Source organism: Pleurodeles waltl, chromosome 8 (assembly GCF_031143425.1).
Source record: "Pleurodeles waltl isolate 20211129_DDA chromosome 8, aPleWal1.hap1.20221129, whole genome shotgun sequence".
NCBI classification, from domain to species: domain Eukaryota; kingdom Metazoa; phylum Chordata; class Amphibia; order Caudata; family Salamandridae; genus Pleurodeles; species Pleurodeles waltl.
In genome coordinates, this window is record NC_090447.1 from 827722214 (window position 1) to 827745683 (window position 23470).

General features: G+C 44.3%; 1 protein-coding gene across 1 annotated transcript in view; it reads right to left on the reverse strand.

Annotated features, from left to right (window-relative positions):
* Positions 1-10944: 10944 nt before the first annotated feature.
* LOC138249169 (acetylserotonin O-methyltransferase-like) overlaps positions 10945-23470 on the reverse strand; it is a 640042-nt gene continuing 627516 nt past the window's right edge. Inside the window, exon 8 of the mRNA XM_069203173.1 lies at positions 10945-11372. Coding sequence (XP_069059274.1) covers positions 11161-11372 — 212 coding nt within the window. The 3' untranslated portion in view covers positions 10945-11160. The remainder of the gene's footprint in view (positions 11373-23470) is intronic.

The following is a 23470-nucleotide window of genomic DNA, read 5'->3' on the forward strand; positions in this document are numbered from 1 at the left end:
GCCAACAGAGGTGGAGGGCTGTTCCTCGATTTGGCTAGTGTCAGGGGCCCTTTGTTGTGCCACTGCCTCCCTCATGGTGTTGCCTATGTCAGCCAGCACCCCTGCTATGGTGATCAGGATGGTGTATATGTTGGTGAGGTCCTCCCTGATCCCTATGTATTGTCCCTCCTGCAGCTGCTGGGTCTCCTGAAACTTGGCCAGTACCGTGCCCATGGTCTCCAGGGAATGGTGGTATGCTCCCATGATGTTTGATAGTGCCTCGTGGAGGGTCAGTTCCCTGGGCCTGTCCTCCCCCTGTCGCACAGCAGTCCTCCCAGCTTCCCTGTTGTCCTGTGCCTCTGTCCCCTGAACCATGTGCCCACTGCCACTGACCCGAGGTGTCTGTATGTCCTGGGTTTGTGGGGTTGCCTGGGGTCCCTGTAGTGGTGGACACACTGCTGATTGACGTGTCCTGGGGACAGTGGCATGGGCCCGCTGGGTGGGTGCGGTGGTGGTGTTTCCTGAGGAGGGAGGTTCTGTGGTGGCTTGGGACTGTGGCAGGGGAACCGACTGTCCAGAGGTCCCTGATGGGCCAGGCTGGTCATCTTGATCCAGGCGTGCAGAGATGCTGTCATCACTGTGGGCCTCTTCTGTGGGGGGAGTGGATATAGCTGGCACTTTCTGGCCGATAACGTTGGGTAGGTGTCCTGTTGAGGTGTAAATGCATTGTTATTTTATCTGTGTGTGCCATCTTGTGCAATGGGTGTGTTTCCCTCTATTACTATGCTTGCACTATCGCCTTGGCCCTTGTGTGAGTGGTGATTGTGTGCCCTGGGTGAGTCTCTCTATTGGACATGCTTTGGTGATGGGTGCACATGCATGTCTGTGATGGGTGTCCATGCATTGTTGTTGCATGCAGGGCTTGGTTGTGGGAGTGGTGGATCGTGATGGTGGGGTGTGTGGGAGTCATGGGAGTGAGGGTAAGGGTGGGAATATGTGATGGCAAGCAGGTAGGGTGGGGTGATATAGTATTAAAGAATTGCCTTACCAGAGTCCAGTCCTCTTGCTACTCCTGCGAGGCCCTCAGGATGCATGATCGCCAAGACTTGCTCCTCCCATGTTGTTAGTTGTGGGGGAGGAGGTAGGGGTCCACCGCCAGTCGCCTGTACTGATACCTGATGTCTTGATACCACAGAGTGTACCTTCCCCCGTAGGTCATTCCACCTCTTCCTGATGTCATCCCTTGTTCTTGGATGCTGTCCCACTGCGTTGACCCTGTCCACAATTCTCCATCATAGCTCCATTTTCCTTGCAATGGAGGTCTGCTGCACCTGTGATCCGAATAGCTGTGGCTCTACCCGGATGCTTTCCTCCACCCTGACCCTGAGCTCCTCCTCAGAAAACCTGGGGTGTCTTTGAGGTGCCATGATGTGGTGTGAGTGATGTGTGAGGTGAAGGTTGAAGTGATGTGTGGGGTGATGTGTTGGGGTGTGTGGTGTGATGTGCGTGGATGGTGTATGAGTGGTGGTGTTGTGTGCCTCTGGATGCTGGTGTGATCTTTGCTTTTCTCTCTCTCTGCTTCTTCCACATTTTTCATTGAAAGGGTTGTGGGTAATGCGGGTGTGTGTTTCATAGTGTTGTGAGTGTGTGGGTGTGGTGTGTGTATGTGTGTCAGGTGTGTGTATTTTGAATTTTCCAATGTGGTGTGGTTTTGTGAGTGTGTGTGTATTTTGAGTGCGGTGGTGTGTACCGCCAATGGTTTACCGCGGTTGAAAGACTGCCACGTTGATTCATGGGTCGTGATACTGTGGGTGTATTCCTGCTGGCATAACAGTGTAGGTTTTGCTATCGCCAGTTTATCACTGACCTTTGGTGTAGCGGACTTGTGTGGGTGTCTATATAGTGGCGGAATTCTCAGTGGGTCATAATACCCCTTGCGGATTTCCACCGCGGACACAGTATGTTGGCGGCCGTCGGCACGGCGGTAAGCAGGATTTACCGCCAGGGTTGTAATGAGGGTCTAAATCAGCAAACTGCAGGACTGGCAGAGGGAACCTAAAAAACCATGAAATGCTATAAAAAAAGATCAAGAATCTGGTATCTCAAGTGTTGTGGAATACAGAATAAAATTTTAACCTATGTTCTCTATGAAACCTTAGACACTGAGGAAGTGATATGTAACTACTTTATAACAATTTAATTTTTAAAGATAATGAGGTTCCCTTAGTTAGCAGGCAGAAGCAATGCAGGCTGAAATCAAAGTCTGAGCTTGACGTAACCATCCGAAATCTTCCACAGGAAAAGTGACATGGGAGGAAGAACTACTGGTAGAATAGGATCAATGCTTGATCCCTGAGATAGTTTCTCAGCTTGCACTGCTTTGTAACTGAATATTAGGAGAAGTAGAACCTAACACATTTAGAAAGGTATAGCAGACGATCTTTGTGAAACCTGGAAAACGCAGCTGGAGTGTAGATCTTATCATCCAAAGTCTATATGGGAATTATATATTGCTTATGAAAATATTATCTTCCCACCTCAGTGGAATAATTGGCTTTGTGTGAAGGGAGGCCAGGGGAGAATTCTTCTGGGTAGAATGCCGATTTTATGTCAAGACTGGAGGCTCATATTATGCTTCTCGATCTTGCTTTATTGAAAGAGAAGCAGTCAAGAAACTACAATTCCCATGAGGCTTAGGGAACGGAAAGCTAATAGGAATTAAAAACGTATCAGCAGATGCACCAATAGGGATATCAGGAATAGTGTAATCATTACGCTTGACTGCAACCAGCCCTCTTTCTTGCTGCTCGCAGTCAAGATAAGTGACTATTTATTCTTTATTCCTTTTTTATACGATTAATGTTTTAATGCACCTTTGTTATTTAGCCTGACGCTCGCTCTCTGTGTCCTTGTTTAATTGTTACTGCGCTCTAACTCTTGCGCCTTCTCTCAATGCTTGAGTGCTTCACCTTGTGCTTCACACGACCATTGACCGTTTCTGTCAGCATAACGGTCGTTGGCCCACTTTTCACATCACACTTCGCGTAGTGCCTCCGTTCTTCTTCGTTTTCGCCCCACACGCGACTTGCATTTTATCCTCGCCTGGTTTTCTTCATAGAAGCCTCTCCAATTTCCGTTTTTTCAGCATCGGTCACGCTATGTGGGCATGTGCTTTCTCCAGCTCGTCTCCTGCCTGACAAGATTTAACCCTTCACTGCCAATAGTTATTTTGTTGTGGTTTTTTCCCTGTGGCAAAATACAATGGAGCGACAGAGCTCTTTTGAACATTTTGATAATGATGGTGACATTGGGGCCTTTATTAGTGAGGCTGTAGCCAAGGCTGTTTCAGCCACAATGAATAAGATGTAAACAAAATATTGAATCTTCTGTCCAAAATATGGTGTTCAAATCCTTAATGGCCCATTCTGCGGGGATAGCAGAAAACGTAAATTGAAGGATTTGTCATCACAAAAAAACCCTCCCCAAAGTCACATCAGATGGCGCTTCTTTGATTGGTGAAGTTTCTTCACCCCAGACTGAGGACAAGTCTCCTCCCAGGCCTCCTTCTAGGGAGGGGAATCCTAATGTCCCTCACGTGTAATGTAAATCAAAAGTGAAGCATACTGCGATTGCGCCTAAAAAGATTGTAATTTCCCACATTTCGGATACTGATGATGACATAGGTGATTTGGATAATCTGGACGACAGTTCAGACATTTGGGGCTCACAGTCTCAATCCTCCCCTCCTTCTAAGAAGCCCAAGTTTGATCCTTCTAACCCCTTCACAGTTGAAACAATTCTGTATTCGGATGGCAATCCTATGTTCGACCCTTCTCTCCTTCATCACCCCAATTCCACAGAATGGTGTCCCTCTTCCCATGTTGGAGATTATATTGCCTTGAGATTAAGGCTTCAGCTGGGCAAGCAGACTAGAGCCAAATTGAAGTCAGGGTGCCCACAGGCCTTCCCTTTTTTCCAACATTACCTCTACTCCCACTATCGACCAACCCCTTCTCACCTTCTTTTTGAAATTTGGCAAATATCCCCGTGAAGGGGTAGACAAGGCCTTTTCGAACTGCCAGGATAAACTTTTAGACTTGGTGGGTCCCTTGGCCCGTATTTTGGACATGGCAGATTCCGCCACAATGGAGAATGCGGATATTGACCTGACAAATCTTTCCTTGTGGACCCAGAGAGCCTTTTGCCTCCTAGGTAACACGAATGCCGCCATTACCCATGAGAGACGAAAGGGTCTTCTTTTGGAACTGGATACCAATTTAGCTAACCTAGCCACTATGGATCCTGGAATTAAGGTGGACGGTCTCCTCTTCAGAGATTCCTTTACTAAGGACTTGGGCAAGTTCGTCTCTACGTTTGCCTCCATAGACAAAGCCCAGCAATCCATCAAAAAAGTGTTCAATCAGCTGGTTTTTGCAAGTGCCGGTACAGGCAGGAGCTGCTCTACTGTCCTTTCCTTTCGTCCGCAAGGATACAGAGGCTCCTTTAATTCCTCTTATGGATCACAATCTTACAAGCCCCAGTTCTACCATCAACGAGGCAGAGGCTATCGGGTCGTGGACAACGTGGCTTCAGGATCAACATTTCTCAAGGTAAGCCTTACTTCTGGACTTCCTCCAGTAGGGGGTCGTCTTCATTTGTTTGCTGCAAAATAGTGCTCTATAACTGCAGATCCATGGGTTCTAAATACAATTCAAGGTTATCTGATAGAGTTTTATTCAATTCCTCACCAATCATCTTTTCCTCCCCATCTGCGTTTTTCAACAGAAATGTCCTCTCTCATTTCGGAAGAAGTTCGACCTCTTCTCTCAAAACAGGCCTTTTAACCATCTCACCCAGATCCTTCGGGTTTTCTCAGTACTCTCTTTCAGGTTCAGAAGAAAAACAAAAAGATGAGGCCGGTCATCAATCTCAGAGCTTTCAATCGGTTTGTTGTCTATTCACATTTCACAATGGAAACCATTATCCATTTAAGGGACATTCTTCTTCCCTTCGACTTCATGGTCTGTCTGGATCTCCAGGACGCGTATCTTTCCATTCCCATTCATGTGAATCACAGGAAATATCTTCAATTCCAATGGCAGGGACAAACCTACCAATTTTCTTCCCTTCCGTTCGGTCTTTCGTCAGCACCTTGGTGCTTCACGAAACTAATGAAGCCGATAACAGCTCACCTCAGATCTTTAGGCATCAGACTGTTGATTTATCTGGACGACATTCTTATTATGCTTCAAAGTCATCTTACCCTTCAATGTCATCTGCAAATAACAAGCTCTCTTCTATCTTAACTCGGTTTCCTAATCAACAGAGAAAAATCAATCACTATCCCTCCACAAAGAATCGAGTTCTTGGGGGTTAAGGTAGATTCTTCTTCAGCTACCCTCCATCTTCCACAACAAAAAGCAACATCCATAAAATCAGAAATTTAAAAAAATCTTCACAGTTCTCAAATTTCTTTAAGTACCTTAGCCAGGATAGTGGGCTTTCTCTCTTCCTCGATTCAGGCCATATTTCCCGGTCCACTTCATTACCGGGATCTCCAAAGGATAAAGATTTGTCTTCTCAGAAAATGTCTCTCATACTCGGAAATAATCAGGTTAGACCAGGATTCTCGCTCAGAGCTCCAGTGGTGGATAGACCATTTAGATGCCTGGAATGGCAGGACTATCTTTGCATCAGCCCCAGATCTTGTGTTAGAATCAGATGCAAGCCTGACAGGTTGGGGCGCCCGTTGTGATCCAATCTCGACTGGAGGTTCATGGTCGTTAAAGGAGTCCAAATTGCACATCAATTATTTAGAGATGCTTGCGGGCTTCTTTGCAATCAAGAGTCTAGCAAAAGACAAAGTTCAGTGTACCATCCTATTCCGTATGGACAATGTATTGGCTGTTGGTTACATAAACCATTTAGGGGGCACCAGGTCAAAACCCCTAGCGGACCTAGCAAAGAGACTATGGGAATTTTGCCCACTCAACGAGATTTTGCTTTCAGCAGAGTACCTTCAAGGGTCCCTCAACAGGACAGGAGACTGGCACTCCTGTTTTCTCAGGGATTCCAGCGATTGGAAACTCCACACCGCAGTGTTTCAATCTCTTCTCCGTAAATGGGGCCCCCTAAGCATAGATCTTTTTGCCTCTCGCCTCAATATGCAACTACCTCAGTTTTACAGCTGGCGTCCGGATCATTCAGCATTAGCCTCAGGCGCTTTTCTGCAAGATTGGTCCCCCTCAGTCAATTATGCTTTCCCTCCTTTTCTGATGATCACCGAAGTTCTCACTCAAGTCAGACATCAGAAAGCCACGTTGGTAATAGTTGTTCCTTTTTAGCAGTCACAAGTATGGTTTCCCCCTCTCCTGGAGTTGACAATTGACTTTCCAGTTCTCCTCCCTCGCTTCCCTTCCCTTCTTCTAGATCCTCTAGGGAATCCGCACTCCCTGGTACTCAACAATACGCTCACTCTTCCTGCTTGGAAAGTGTCGGGCCTTCCCAACCTTCCATCCCTATTTCGTCGGAACCTTCAGACTTTATCATCAAAGCCTGGAAACCTAGTACCAGAAAAGATTATAATTCCGCCTGGTCTCTTGGGTCAAGCTAGTGTGTGGGAAGGAATCTCGATCCCATTTCAACCAATATAAATTACGTTATAAATTTTCTAGCTGCCCAGGCTAGTGCAGGTAAGTCCTACAGGACGATCAACTTATACAGATCGGCAATTTCTATGCATCATACTTACATCAATGGAAAGCCTGTGAGGGAACATCCTCTGCTTTGTTGCCTTTTATAAGGAAGTAAAATTTTCTATTCCTCCTCTACCCAAAATTATGAGATGTCAATGTTGTGTTAAACTTGTTTTTATGTTGGCAAGATAATTCAGTTTTGTCATTGAAAATGCTTTCAACTAAACTTGCTATGTTACTCTGTCTAGTGCCCATAAAGCGTTTATCTGATGTTAGAGCCTTAGACATTTCCTCTCGCCAATTCACCCCTACAAGCGTGTTGTTTTCTATTAACAAATGTACTAAGACCAATTTATGTACACGTTTTTATCTGTATTTTTCTATTCAACCCACATTGTGTGTGGTACGATGTCTCAAGTGTTACGAAGACTGCACTGCCAATCTCAGAACGTCTTCTCTTTCCCAGCTGGTTATTTCTTTCCGTAAGCCTCACAAACCGGTAACTTCTGCTACTCTGGCCAGATGGGTTCGTTGGGTCATGGCTGGTATCGACACCTCTGTTTTTGGGGCTCATTCCTCCAGGGGAGCTATGGCTTCCAAGGCTTACTGGGTGGGTTCCAGGTTGGAAGACATTCTAAGATCGGCCGATTTGTCTAACGATAATGTTTTTCAAACTTTTTATTGTAAACCCGTTCATGCTGCAACTTCTGTGGTTATTAACATGCTTTAAAAAAACATAAAATGAGCCTCCGGTCTTGACATAAAATGTAGATTTTCCTAGTATTTTATGACGGAAAGTCTTAATTTTATTAAAGACACGGAGGCGAGTATTATCCCATCGCGAAAGGCTTTTTTCTCTAACGGTTTTGTTCGCATTTTTTCTCCCTCCCCCTTAGCACCATCTACTCAACCTCCGCCTTCTTCCTGAACGTAGGATGGGTTGTTCGGCTACAAGTTCATGTCCAGAAGATCAGTTTCACCGACTTTGGAGCCCTCCTCCTGCCTACTGGATTTCGTCTTCTTCATGCCAGTTCTGGTTGAACTTTATTCAAGAACTTTGTTCTTTGTTGTTAGCAGTTTTCATTGCTCTAGCCATTTTTCCTTTGTTTTCTCGCACTGACTAGCCTTCTCACATCAAGAAAGAGAGCCGGTTCCGTCAAGCGTAGTGATTATACTATTCCTGATATCCCTATTGGTGCATCTGCCAATACGTTTTTAATTCCCATTGGCTTTCCGTTCCCTAAGCCTCATGGGAATTGTAGTTTCTTGACTGCTGCTGTTTAAATAAAGCAAGATCAAGAAGCATAATACTTGCCTCTGTCTTAAAATTAAGACTTTCCGTCATAAAATGCTAAGAAAATCTACATTGCAATGTGTTATTTTGCAGTGGTATTGTTTGTTGTAGAAGATCCCATTGGTAGCAATGTTCCTTGATGAAAAAAAGTTATTCGACTGGTAAGCTGGGAACGTTTTTGGATGCTTCTTAAGCACTTCACTTTTGCAGCTCAGTTTACTAGGTCGATGGCCAGGTTATTTGAAGCCACTGTGGCAACTCTGCAAATAAATGGAGGAAAGTCAGTGAAATCAAAAAATCAATGAGGGCTCTCCGCAAGGACACTCAGGCCCATTTTTATACTTTTTTTGCGCTGCATTTGCATCTCTTTTTGATGCAAAAGCGGTGCAAACTTACAAAATACAATTGCATTTTGTAAGTTTGCGCCTCTTTTGCGTCAAAAAGTGACACAAATGAGGCCCTAAAAATGTATAAATATGGGCCTCAGGATCTCCCCTTTTTATTTGCTCTGAACTGAAATGAACTGCTGGTAGCCTTAATCAGGTGGAGAATGGTAAAATGAAACTAGAAGGAATTTCAGAAGCTGCAAAAATGTGTCTTCATGCAGACTATGTGGCGATGTGTCTGACCCCCCACACAATGAAGCTGAACAACACTGAGGAGGTCCTAGAAGGCAGAAACCTCTCTTGGAATGTTTGTATGTAGATGCGTTTTGTCCCAGTAGTTCCTGGGATTAATTCAACCACTACACCATTAATTGTTTTGTTTTTCTAAGTGAGATTCTATATGTGCAGGGCTGGCTTTAGCGCTGGTGGTGCCTGGTACAACAATGTTTTTTGGCATCTCCCCTGCATACCATCCTCCTGGAGTCCCTCATTACCACCTGGCAAAAGTGATCCTCATCGCTCCAGAGCCCCTCTCTCACATACATTTCATTTGTTTTAGAGCGCTGATAAAGGCTAGCTTAACTAATCCACTCAGCTATCCATATAAAATACAGATCTGTTCTTTGCAGCGGTCATATTAACCCTCTGTGCTACATTATGACAAGTCAAAACTGCTGCTAGACAAAACTGGATTTCTCTCTATGGCAGGAACATTAATCACAAACGTAATCATTTTTATTTAATTCACAAGGTACTGCAAACACAGTGCCCCCCTTACCTCTGAGGTCAGTGCCCTCTCCAAGTTAGCGCCCAGTGAGATCGCACCAGTCGCACCGCCCTAAGGCCAGCCTTGCATATGTATCACAGCCATCCCTGGACATGGCTCCCATTTTCACTGCAATATGGATTCCAAACTGCACCTCAGTGAGGAGGAGGCTGTTACTATGGGGCCAGTCTTGGAATTTTGGTTTAGAATGTTCCTGTTGCAGCTGATGCAAGTCTGATTTGCATATTGCCAGTCTCTTTCTCTCTTTGGAGGATCACAATGAACTGGAATCTAGCCCTGAGTCATTAGCAGTGTCTGAGGTTAAATTAAGTATTCCACTCATTAGTTTTTGGTTTTTCTAATTGTGTCTATAGGTGTGACAGACATGCCCAGACACAGGTCCCTGTCTGTCTTGCTGTGACATAGGAGGCAAGCTGTACCTCAATGCGGAGGGAGTTATGATGGGACCTGCCCTGGCAATTTGGTTTGGATTCTTTCTATTGAAGCAGTGCTAAGGACCTGATTTAGAATTGGGCACATGAGTACTTTCATCACAAATGCTTACAATTGTTAGAACTCGTGGAGTGATATATTGGACTCAGGACTATATTGAGAAAGAAGGAATAAGGTCATCTACCTATAATGAAAGAATTGGATTTAATATCTGGTGTAAGGCCATCGCTGTGGGTTAACATCTATATTAAGGAACCCTTACTGATAAAAAGCATCGTCCTTTAGCTTATTAATACTCATTTAGGATTTGCAATGCTTTGTATTGACTTTCAGTGAGGTGTTCACATACTGTGCACGAGAGAATGGCAGGTCTAGGGTGGGCAAATCTTTCTAATCTCTTACACCTCTACAACTAGTGAAGATAGGAATCCATTGCAAGTAGTTTTCTGACGACTGCCCATCCATTGGTTTCACAAGGCGTTCTGTGGCACTCTCTCTCTTGGGTGCCACAAAGGACCTGGAACTTCTTGTCCAATGGTGTACCCTGGACAAATATTTGTATCCCCTTTCAAGAGAAATGTCATGCCTCTGCATGCCATGCTAGCTATAGGAGGACTGAGGTATTGTAGGGTACCTCATGGGCAGTGCCTGTGTCAAACTTTGATCCACTCTTTAGGGGCCTCTTCACTCTGAACTCCTTGAACATTCCAAATTATACATTTAGATCATCAGCACAAACTTCGGTATACAGGAGCCCATGACCAAAGCAGTTGATCCATGAAGAAATACCCAATCCTGTCAGGTTTTCAAACACAAAGCCTGATTGGTGCTAAAAAAACAAGGCACCTGCTTCAATTCTCAAGATACAAATCCCTACGTACACCTAGAGATGGGGCGCTACACATGAATGTCTGCAGTATTTGCCAAAGTGGACTTTTTCAGTACTAATTCTACGACACATGGTGGTGGATTTGCCACTGTAGACTGAGTGGAGCAGATGTGGCAAAGACATCAGTCATATATTGTCAGTCCACTAAGTTGGCATTGTCTCTGTTACAGCCATCTTCTAAATCAGTTCTAGCGTGTTTTCTGTGAAAATGTACATACCTATGCACCTTCTCATTATGAATGGTATTATGTGGCGCTTTTAATTTGCTTTCTACCCAACTGCTTCATCAATTAAAGCTTAGAAAACACCTTAGACATTACATTTCAAAATAATCCTAACTCAATACCACCAAACAGAACTATCCCAAACATATTATACTGTCCGTGTACTTATGAAGTTCTTATTTTCCTATTTATTTATGTTGAAGTACACGAAAAAACATCACATTTAAGTATAAAACAAAGAATATTTTTTTTCACGTTTATTCACTTCAATTATTTTGTTAGAGGAATGTAAAGTTGATAACAACCTGAAACAAGGTTTCACAAATTAAAAGCCGAGTATGCAATAGGGTAGATTTAAGTTACAGAAATTGACATTAGAAAACGTGTAAATATAATTGTACATTTTACACGTATGAGGACAGCATTCATGATCTACCCTTACGGCTAACTGATACTGATTACTATTAGAACATTTCATTTTATTGCAAGTATTGCGTCAAAGTACTTTCCAGTTGTCCTGACTTCAATACTGCTAAACCCAGCTGCAGTCAGAAGCTTCTTATATTCTGAAGGTGTCCTTTCTTTGCCTTCTGTGTGCATCAACATGTTCAAGGAATTAATCTGGGCTGTCAACGGACCACTTTTGTCTTCATTTAAAATGGATTCAACCAGGAGTACGCCACCACCTGGAGAGAATAAATAAAGATTTCGTGTCAATAAGTTGGATAGCATTGAAATCTAGGACTGAAATATTTGTGTTATGACATTTCCACATCCAAAATAAACAAATACATTTAAATAAAGATAGTTCAGGAGAGATCATTTTTTAACATGATGACATTTTGTAAATTGTCAAACAGCTTCTAATTTTTTGTGGTGTCTCCCTTTCAGCATACATTTTAGGGCATTGTATTCCTCACTCCTCATCAATCACTCTTCCTCCCTCATTCCTTATTTCTTACCCCTACATCGCATCCCTTATACGTCATCATTCCTCAGCTTTAATTTCTCATTTTTTCCTTCAAAGCATTTCCAGAGGCTCTGAGGGGGCTACCCCTCCCAAGCCTGTAACACCTATTTCCAAAGGGAGAGAGTGTAACACCCTCCTCCCAAAGGAAATGCATTGATCTGCCTTCCTGGGACTGAGCTGCTCAGACCCCAGGAGGGCAGAAACCTGTTTGTGAGGTGGCAGCAGCTGTAGCTGCAGTGCAAGCCTCAGAGAGCTGGTTTGGCAGTACTGGGGGTCCATGGTGGAGCCCCCAGGATGCATGGGGTTGGCCCCCCAATACCAAATTTGGAATGGGGGTACTATTCCATAATCTTAGACACCTCACATGTCCATATTCGGGGTTACCATTGTGAAGCTACATATATGTATTGAGATATATGTAGTGCATGTGTGTATTGGTGTCCTCACACTCACGAAGTCCGGCGAATTGGCACTGGACAGTGTGGGGGTACCTTTGCTAGTGCAAGGGTGCCCTCACACTTAGGGGCATATTTATACTTTGTTTGCATCGAATTTGAGTCAAAATTTTTGACGCAAATTCAGCGCAAACCTAACACCATATTTATACATTGACGCCCGACCCCGCGAACGTCAACATTCAGCAGTGTGCGTCATTTTCTGGATGCGTGAAACCGCCTTGCGTTAATGACATGCAAGGTAGACGTTCCCATCCAAAAAATGACTTTAAGACATGTGTGCCTTATTTATACTCCCACGTCCTTTTGACGCACAGGAGGGGCGGGCCTTAAAAAATGGCACACAGGCTGATTTGCGCCATTTAACGCCTGGGTGAGGGCAGGCATTAAGGGAGCTGTGGGCTCATTTCCATGGTCTCTGACCATGGAAGCAGTCCACAGGGGCCCTTCCCTCCCCCAGGGACACCCCATGCCACCATCTCCCACCCCTGGAGGACACCCATGGATGAGGGGATCCATCCCAGGTAAGTAGAGGTAAGTACATTTTCTTTTTTTAAGTGGCATAGGTAAAAACTACAGAGAAAAAATGTAGTCCAATCAAGAAAATACTCTGTGGGCCCCCGATAAATAGGACTATCCCCTCTCTTATGGATGTGCATGCCACCAGAGCTCCTGGAGGCCCAGAGCAGATGCAAAGCATGAGAGAGGTGTGGTTGACATAGTTGTGTTTGTCAATCTGGTTCGATCCATCCCTTCTACCAAAACGTAATTAAAATCCTCCCTACTATATGCAATTACAAGTTGGTCTCCAGCAGGATTTCAGATAGTTTTGTCAATGTTGATGGCTGGAGCCGGGGTGGGGGCATAGACACTACCAAGCATGACATTTGTTCTACCCCAAAGCCCCCTAACTCTCACATATCCCGCAGAAGGGTCTGGCCATTGTCATATCACCAGGAAAAGGTGGGTGGTTCTTTCTTCCCAATATGGCTACTCCTCTGGATTCCAACACATACCCTGCATGTGCTAATGTGGTATAGCCCCCCGCCCTAGAAATCTGCTGTGTGTCCCCTGAAGGTGGGTTTCATGGAGGACAACCACATCAGGCTGTAGGCATTTGATGTACTGGGTCACTAAGCTTCATTTGACTTTGTCTCCTAGTCTGTTTACATTCCAGGAGAGGATTCACAGGGATCTGGTGTCTACTGGTTGGTTACATTCCATATTTTTGTCCACGGATGTGCAGAGCATGCGTGTGTCTACTAGGCAGCATGTCAACTGCAAAGTCTGTGGGTCCTCCCCCACAACTGATAAATGTCTTACAAACCCTTGAACTCAACATCCTCCCAACCCCATCCAGCATGGTCCCCGGCAAGTGAAAACCCTCATTGCAAACTAAAACTACTCATGGGGGAAACAGAGGGGTTTGTAGCCCACCCACCCATCCAGTCAACTTGATCCCTTAAAATGCAAGAAGAGAAAAACAGGGAAAGGAAGAAAAAGGGGGGAAGCGTTCCACTCAAGAACGCCTAAGGGGGGGGAGCATTTCACAGAGCAGCACTTGTCCCTGCCCCTCGGTCCAAGAAGTGTCTGCCACCCATGAGGTGCTATCGCCACACTCAGCTCCATTTGTCACTTTGGATGAGGAGCCTGATCACATGGGTGTTCCAGATTGTTGATTGCCACAGCAACTGGGTGTGTAGAGTCTGATCCAGACTCTAACCTCTCTTTAGCATCTCCCATGTGTGTTTCTTTACCTAGGCCTCTCTGCCTAGATTGTTTGAATGTTGTTATGATGTTTCCATCAGAGTCAGAGGAAAATTAAAGATGAACTCTAAGCCGTGTATCATGCCAAGGAGTCTCAGGTCCCTGTTGTGGGCCCTTTTCTCCCCTCCTCCATGATCTCTGTCTGGTTTTTGGGTGAGCCCCTTCCGCACTGTATGAAGATCATGTTGTTGGCTGTGTTCCTGGGTTTGTCAGCTAAGGGCGTTCTTCGAGCCACTCCAAAGCTTCCTTGGGGGACTGGAAGAAGAGTGACTTCCCCTGATAGATAACTTTGAGCTTGACAGGAAACATGAGAATATACTGTAGTTGGAGAGTTTGCAACTTTGCTTTTACTAAGTCAAAAGTGCGCCTTTGGCACAACTTTGCAGGAGTAGTCAGGAAACACTAGTATCTTAGAATTTTTGAGGCGCACTTCACCCAGTCAATGGAGTTCAATAAGGATCATGACTCTGTCCTGATAATTCAGGAATTGCCCCACTACTGGCCTTGGGAGGATCCCTGAGATGGTTTGCCCCCTAAGCATGGTGTGCCCCCCAATGATGAAATAGGAAGAGAACTTTTCCATACAAATTATTTGTCACAGCCAGGTGTCAAGGAATAGTAACATGCTAGAACCCTCCACTCCTTCAGGGAACCCCATAAACCGTAGATTATTTCTGCAAGCTCAGTTTTCCATGCCCTCAGGTAACCACAGCAAATTCTTAGTTAGTGCGCGAGTCTGCGTCGCTTCCTTATAAGTCCCTGGACCGTGTCTTCAAGTTCCGAGATCCTATTTTTAGTCACTGTGTTAGTCACGTTACAGAGGTGTTGACGAAGGAGGGATACCTCAGACCGAATCTCACCCACCCTCCCTTCCAGGGCTTCATGGGAGGCCTGAATTGCCAGGAGGAGGGTGGTATTATCTGGTTGTGGTTCCTCCAGTGGTGGACTGATGGCTTTAATTTAGCGATCTATCTTACCCTGGTGCAGGGGCTTGGGTTCCTTGTCTTTGGCCATTATGCTTCTACCACATCAAACAGAGCATGACAAGTGACTTACCAAGGAGGCTCAAATCACATTATGTCCGGGGGTGGGGGAGAAGGAGGATCAGTGTATGCTTCCCCTGTCTCAATCACAAGCAATCCATGTCACCTCTGCTGATAAAAGGCAATTTGGGGGAGTTCTCCTTGTACACCTGTCTCTGTGTTTCTCCTCTCATGTGATCCAACCAGCGAAGCCTGCCTCTCCCCAAGTCACGTTGATTTAGTTCCCCCTTGGTCTACGGCCATGTCCCCCCATGTTGAATTGCAGAGGGTGAGGGGAGACGGGGGAGTAGAGGAGAAGATGCAGGCATCCTGATACCACTGGAGCGGAGGTTCCCTCCTTCCACGGTAGTCTGGCGGGATGGCCCTGGTGAGCAACCCAGGCTGTCAATACTTACTGCTGTCAATACTTACTGCTGCTCGTCATGCAAGAACCCAGTCTCCCTCCGCCGTCGTGTTGGGCTCATGCCGCCTGCCACCTACCTGTGGCCTCAGGTCACGTCCTGCAGGGGATACAGTGGCAGGGCAGTATCAGCCTCTCCACACTGCCTACACTCCCCGACCAGGGCATTGGCCAATACAAGTCTCAACAGGGGCACATCGCCCTTGCAGTCCGCTGTTTCTCACCCCACTGGTGGCGTCCACCACTTGCTGTGCTCTCCAGGCCATCTGGGTCTGTAACAGATTAGGCAGGGGGCCATCCCACTCTGGCATGATCCTGCTGGTGAGCGTGAGGCACACAAAATCCTCAGTGTCAGCCCCAGCCTAGGACGTACCGCCCCTTACTTTCTGCAAGGCCCAGGTCCCCCCACTCTGTAAGTGTAAGCAGTCAGGGAGGGCGGTGGGCCCAGGCAAGGGAGTCCATCCGGATGGGCCACTCTGTTGAATGTAGAGCAGATGAGCCACCGGTCACCCGCTCGGGTCTCCCTCTTCTCCAAGGCCCAGCCACCCTCACTGCATAACCACCTCCGTCTCGTCGCAATCACCCAGGCAGGTGCAGTGCAGGCCTCAATCGACTGCAGCCCCCCAAGCTCTTGCTGCGCTGCACTGCAGTCTTAGGTCAGCCCCATGACTGGTCCAACGGGATCATGGAGCTGAGGCATTAAAATGACGAACACTGTTGATGCATTTGCATGGATGCTTTAGGAATTTGTTTTGGGGCAAGGAGCTGAGCTCTCTCAAGGAGCATCTGACATCACCGCGATCTTGGCTACCTCCCTGGCAGTGAAGAATTTTATGTAACATAGTATTATTCCCCAGAAAGTAACCAATTCTAGATTCTGTACATTGGGCCTTGAAAGGGAAGTGAATTCTTTATCGGCTAGGTAGAATAATTGCCACAGGTCTACTAACCCATGATCTGGCATTAAATCTTCTGCTAGCAGGTTTCTACCTGCATTTTATGAAGATCTAGACTACCAAATCTATATGTTATTGGGTCAATTACTAAGTTCTAGTCTCCACCCACCAAAAGTTTTGATTGACCAAATTCTTATATGCTCTGCTCAATCTTGAGAAACAATCATCCTTTTGGATGGTTGGGGGTACACCTCTCCTATAACGAAGATGCAGTTTTGCAATGACAATTTGGTAATTGCTTATCTTCTCTCTGGGTCATCCTCACTCTTTATTATTCTTGCATGTACCTTCTTGTGTATAAGAATAGCTACTCCCCCTTCCCTATATGGTAGCAATCATTTTGTAAATAAAAAATATTTAATTGAACTGCAAAAGTCTATGCAACATAATACACTTATAATATAAGCGAATTTTGTAGTGGCTAGTCATAATAAGGTCTTGCAAGCATGCGCATGAAGTAACATGATGTACTGACTTAGGTTAGCCTAACTACTGATGCTATACTAACCGTGATTTCTACATTAGCATTGAAACGCCTGTTTCCACGTTGAACTGTTGTTTTGCATGACATGCTTTTCTCTCCCAGTGCAGCTGCTGTAACTTTCCAGAAGCCTTCTTTTAGTTGGTGAAAAGGCATTTCTTATGTGTTAGACAACTAACAGTGAGGTTCTCACCGGGATGAGTGGAGATGGCAGACAATTTGACTTATCAGAAGAACTGTCTGAACCGCAAGATGTGGACAAAGTATCTTTTCGAGGGCTTGCTTCTGTGGCCTATTATGAAGACATGACAAACTAGCAAGTTTACCTGCTCCCAAGGTTTACTGAATTCATGTTGGGCAGCCAAAGAATGGGGAATGTGTGGGATTCTGCAACTTCTGTTTTACAAATTTATATTAGTGTGTGTCTTTAGAGTAGGCTCTCAGACACCAAATCTCTCTCTGTATTAATTTATATTAAGGAAATTCCTTTATGAAACAAGCTTGCCGTGTCATGTATTTTATTTGTCATCTTTACTAATTTGAGATTTTACCTTGTTTTGAATTATTGAATAATGGATTATTTGAACTTATAATACTGTTGTCTTAAGACTTTAAATTACTGAATAAACAAATTGAACATATTTGAAAATTGGTAATAAAACCCTTTAACTCTCACCAACTCTCTCATTGATCATTGTGGAGTCCCCAATGTACTTCACTGTTCATTGAGTTTGATGTTTAAGAATTCTCCTTTTAATTTCTCCTTGTCAATGAGCAAATGTCTGCACAACCAGTGGTGGGGGTTACTTGATTATTACACCCAAAGACTAAGATATTAGGATCCCCACAACGTCAAATGGTAGCTGGAGGGTGGTTTATGTCACAGGAGATAAAAAAGCTGAAATAAATTGCCAAGGTTTAGATTTGCCAATCACTCCTAAGTCCAAACTTGAACACCGAAGGAGTTTGTGCTTCCAAAGGCAGTATGTTGTAGTGGAGATGTGAGTATCAATCGGGTTGTGGATCACATTTGTTTATGTTGAGCTTCTGATATTGTGTTGAAGCTATCTGTTCTGCAACCTGGTAAAGTCTATGATTTAGTTGTACTTATGCGTTTGATGTTGAGTACTTAAGGCTGTTAATGGACTTGGAGTAGTCCAAGATCCCGGGATACTTAAGATAGATCAATGAGAAATATTGTGATATTACTTGTCTGCCGGCATTTTGTGGTTTTGCTTCGTGAGGTACCATTGACTACACAATTGAGATAGAGACTGTAATACATTGTTGTGATTGCACTACTAATTATTGATGTTAGTGGAACTTATTTCACAAAGGGGAAACTATATCAGTCATGTTGATTTCCCGTTGGTCGAGAAATCATATATATGTGTATGAGAGGAAGTCATAAGGAAATATTTCCAATCGTTTCTTGTGTGAATGAACTATTTTGAATTCTCTAGTGAACCAGACAAGAGTTATTTGTTTATTGTGCTTGCTTTAAGTTGTAGAATTTGTGCACGAGAAAATTGTAAATTAGGGCGGACTGCAATGAGGGGTGAGAATTATGCAGAGTGTCCTGCACTGAGATAGGTCAATTGGTGCAGAGTTCAGCACTGGGGTTGGTTGGTGAATCATCAAGTACTGTATTGTGGTAGAAAAACTGAGTGGTGATTGAAAGTGAATACTGATTTGTACAGAACTGTAAATTAAGCAAAAACATTGAAATTAACTGAATCAATATTTGCTCATTTATTGTTGTATTTCTGTAGTCATGAAATACTTTAAAGCTCTGAGAGATTTAATGAGAGTTGATGCGCAAGTTTCTTTTCATGGGGGCAAACAGGCTCTCCTAGTAGGTACACCAGGTCATTATATGGTGAGAAATGTAGGGCTTCGTATAATTTGTATGCTTCTTAAATGGCACAAGATCAATAAAGAAGAGGGAACATTAGGTTTTCCATATTATGGTACTTTTGATTTAAAAATTATTGACAATTTAATAGAAAATATATTTGAAATACTGCCGTCTCCTTGGCCTTCACAGTATGAGGCATTAAATGCTTGGGAGCATGCAGGTCATACTAAAGAAAAGGAATGAGACCAGAATAGGGCAAAGAGAGCAGTGTGTAATTATGCCAATGCTAAATGGAATGAAGAACAACAGAGATGGAGAAAAAGTTTAGGGGAACTAGAATGTACCCAGCAAAAATGACAGAAAATCCTAAAAAGAATGGAAGACAGGGAAATTAAGATGAGAAGACAGCAACAAAAGCTGATTTTGATAGTGATTCAGGGGATGACATATTAGATGCTACCCTGTCCTCACGTCCTTCACTGTATGTGGCGCCAACATCAGGTTCAGAAAGTGCTACATTCGCTATTGACACAGTGACTACAGCCCCTGTTGACCTGAATATAATTCAGATTGGGTGATCACCTCTAACACTCTTGATTACACCTGCTGAAGCAGCCACTACTGTAAATGTTCCAGGTGTTACAACTTCTATTGTTACTGTTCCTACACCAGTATCTCAAGTTATATCAGTTCAGACATGAGTATTTCCTGCTGCAACTGCACTAATCTATATTGCTCTGAATCTTATCATTCCAGGAGTTGTAGGAGGAGTAGCTGCAACAGGGTTTATGTTGCAAAACTCATAAATTGTTGCTTGGACTCCACCACAGACTATTCAATCATTGAGAGAAGAGAGAAGCATGTTCAATCATTGAGAGAAGGGAGAAGGCTGTTTTTACAACCTAAATTGCTCAAGGAGAGAAAAGACCATTCACTGATGGGATTTTCCCCCATGGTTTGAGAAAACTCCTGATAACAAAGGAACAGGAGATATTGAGAGACCAACTGCTAGTCAAGAAAGGGCAAGACCCATAGATGCACTGAAATTAAAGGTGGAATTGGAAGAGATTACTAGAGAATGTTTAGGTATTTCCCTTTTTGAATCAGTGTCAGAAGAATGCGCTGATATACTTGAAAAGGAAATCACAAGATGTGCAGCTGCAACTCACAATACATTGGCAGAATTGGCAGGGTAATCTGAAATAGATGTCTCTAAATGTATTCATTTACAGAAAAGCTTTAAACTACAGTTAAATGATGAAGCAATTGTGAAGCATGCGATCCTCAGGAATGAGTTTGCATATTGCTGAATTGGTGCAGTGCATTCATATAGGGAACGATTTTAACACATTAGAGATCAAGTAGGCAAAGAAACCAGAGGAACAAAAAATAAACAATCAGATACTACAGAGGTTAGTGGTAAGCCAGCACCCCCACATGAAGATCAGACTCTATCTTTCCATATGAGAGAGATACCAGGTGGAGGGTATATTCATTTGCCATGGTGTAGAGATGATCTTGCAATGTCCATGAACAATTTCTCAAAACTGAGAGAGAATCCTGCCCAGTGGCATGCGAAAACAGCTTTGTGAAAATTGTGAAGGTTTTATGGACAGATTTAAACACTTTCTTTGACACAGTGGAACTAGTGACTTATCAACTGAATGTAAGATAGTTGTACAACGGACGCATACAAAGTCACCAAGAGATGCGTGTACCTGTGCATCTTCACTGATGGTGATGACAAAGTACCATGAAGTGATTGCTTTTTTGAAAGAAAAAGTTCCAGCAAGGGACCTTGATTGGTTAAAGACCAATAGAACTAATCAAGAAGGTAACAATCCAGTACATGCTTACAATGAATTGCTACAGGTGTTTAAGCAGCACAGTAGACATGAGAATCCTGAAAAAGAAGATATGGGGAGTTGTGTGTCACAATTCACCCTTGAGTTATGACCAGAAATGAGTATGCGCTTACAGCTGAATGTGATTTGTTGGCAGACATAACCCCTGGATGAGATCTAGAGGTTTGCAGAACACTGTAATGATAAACAAAAGATGATGCAGATGAGGCTTAGAGAAAAATGTGAATTGGTGCTTAAAAAGTTGACATAAGGTTTACAAAAGTAACCATGTAGGGAATGTTGCAAGGTGTTGGTTTCCATAATAGAGGACAGATGGCACAAGGTGGAGTTGAAGAGGTTGAGGTGTTTTTGTTGATCCAAATTCAGGGGTAGATATTACTATGTTAAAAAAGTCGACTCCTTGTCATTATTGTAACAAGTTTGGGCACTGGAAGAGAGTGTGTAGACAGAATTCTAATTGAGTAAGTGAGGATGGTCACATGCAAGGTAATGGGAAGTAGTGGGGATGGACCAACACATAGGCAAAATGTTCTAGTTGAGGTCCCAGTTCAAAGAATGCAGACACCAAACCAGTCACAAGTCCCTGTGGTGCAGGTTCTTATAAGCTCCAAAGGACCCACAGAATATGGGTAATATCAGAGTCAGTATGAATCAAACTCCAAGAGCAAAAACAAAAGCATTCCAAAATCAGAACCCATTTCAATAATTCCCTATGTGTTTGAGAATGAGAACTTTGATCCTGACAACTCGCAATGAAGGTGCTGTAGTGGATCCTATTTAGTTTTATTGGGAATCAGGAATTTGCTTACCCTTCTGGCTTGCAGGCCTGTGCCCCAGTCACCTAGTGACTTTTAACCTACCTAGGGGCATATTTATACTTAGTTTGCGCTGAATTAGCATCATTTTTGTTACGCTAATTCAGCGCAAACCTAACTCCATATTTATAGTTTGACGCTAGACCCGTCTAGCGTAAAAAATCTGGAGTTACCGTCATTTTAAGGATGCGTGAAACCACCTTCTGTCAATGAGATGTAAGGTAGGCTTTCCTGTCCAAAAAATGACTCAAAGCCCCTAGCACCATATTTATCCAACAGGTCAAAAATGACGCACGGGTAGGAGGTGAACCCAAAGAATGGCATTATCACCAATTTGCGTCAAATTTTAATGCCTGGCTCAGGGCAGGCGTTAAAATGAGGCAAACACTACTACTTAAGGAAAACTCACACAAGCAACATTACAGACCAACAGGTCAACATGAAGGTTCTGCTGATGCAGCTTGCAAGCCAATGCAGAGAACAGGACCAATTGCAGCAACTACCACCACCCCAATGTGGCCCACAAAAGCAACTCAGAAGGCAGGAGAGACTTTTCAGAAACAGTGCACCCTCCATGGCCTCAGGGATCAGGACATCATTTGGAGCTATCGACTCAACTGCTGCGCCACATTGAGCCACAACTAACAGCTAGCCTGCAGACACCACACAACATACCATCTGTGACCAAGCTGCTAGCTGTCCTGCATATGTTGGCAAGTGGCTCCTTCCAGACAACGGATGCCCTAGTCGCTGGGGTATCACAGCCCTCATTCTCGGCTTTCCTGCCCAAGGTGTTAGATGTCATAATCTACCTCACACTTCACCACATCAGCTTCCCCAACACCCAGCAGAAGCAGCAGGAGATAAAACAGGGTTTTTATCAAATCGACGGCTTCCTGCATGTGCTCGGCGCAATTGTCTGCACCCATGAACGGATCGTCCCACCTGCAGCAACAGAGCACCTATTTAGGAACTGAAAGCACACACATTCTATCAATGTACAGGCCATAGTTGACCACCAGGGTCTGTTCACAAACTTCTTGGCCAAGTATCCTGGGAGTGTCCATGACTCCTTCATATTCCGGCACAGCAAGATACCTGTCGGTAAGTCAACAAACCTAGCAATATACACACAGCACAACAACCCTGTAAGACACACAAGACACACACCACTACATAGGCACGTGGGCAGGGTGACACTGAGGTGTGACACTGGTAGGTATGTTGTACACCCTGACACAATGGGAGACACACCCTTGGACAACTGACAGCTGCCACAAACATTAGCTGCCACTCTAGAGCACCAAGGGACCAATGTTAAAGCCCACAGTGACAATTACATGGCCTACACTGTAAGTACAACTTGGAAGGTAAACTATTTACAATTACTTTAGGCCACATAGTCAATAGGCCACCCTCCCAAGCAGTGTGTAGCGTGGAAGGGGTGTGTAATGTGTGTTGCAGCAGGTCTAACACTATGAGACACATAGCATGATGATGCTGACTCAGATGTAGGTGACACAGAAATACTGAGGCAGTGCCAACATCAAACACCACTCCTGGTGTGCTGTTTGCTGGTTGTAATAAGGAAGTGGACTTTGCTATGAACACATATTGATGTGCCACCAATGCAAACTGCACACTGCTGCACACACTGAAAGAGCCAATTGTCCATCAAAACAGCATATGTAGAGGGAGATGGCCCTTCCTGCACAGATACATCTACCTCCACAAGGCAGTTAGCCAGGTTCCCTGGTGCAAGGTCGGTAGTGTAGGTGCATGGTTGCACATGAGCAACTGGCAGAGGGAACAGCAAAAGGTTCCCTAGAAACAAGTCACACATGGGACAATTGTGCATTGTCAATACTGAACAGCTCAGTGCTGCCAACGTATGGAGATGTGTTGTGCATTGTCACCTATCCAATTCAAAGGGCCTCAGTGTGGCATTTCATCTGCAATGACACATGTCTAAATGGATGGGATGTCCAGGCCATCTAGTGCAACCATGTTACCACAACACCTGAACCCATTGTGTGTGTGGATGTATCATGTCCCCTCCAGTGAAAGCACACTGATACATATGGGACAATGCATGGTACATACATGCTGACCAACAGCAAGGAAACCAAATCATATATCCCAGGTCCATGAGCCAAACACAAGTTGTCATGTCC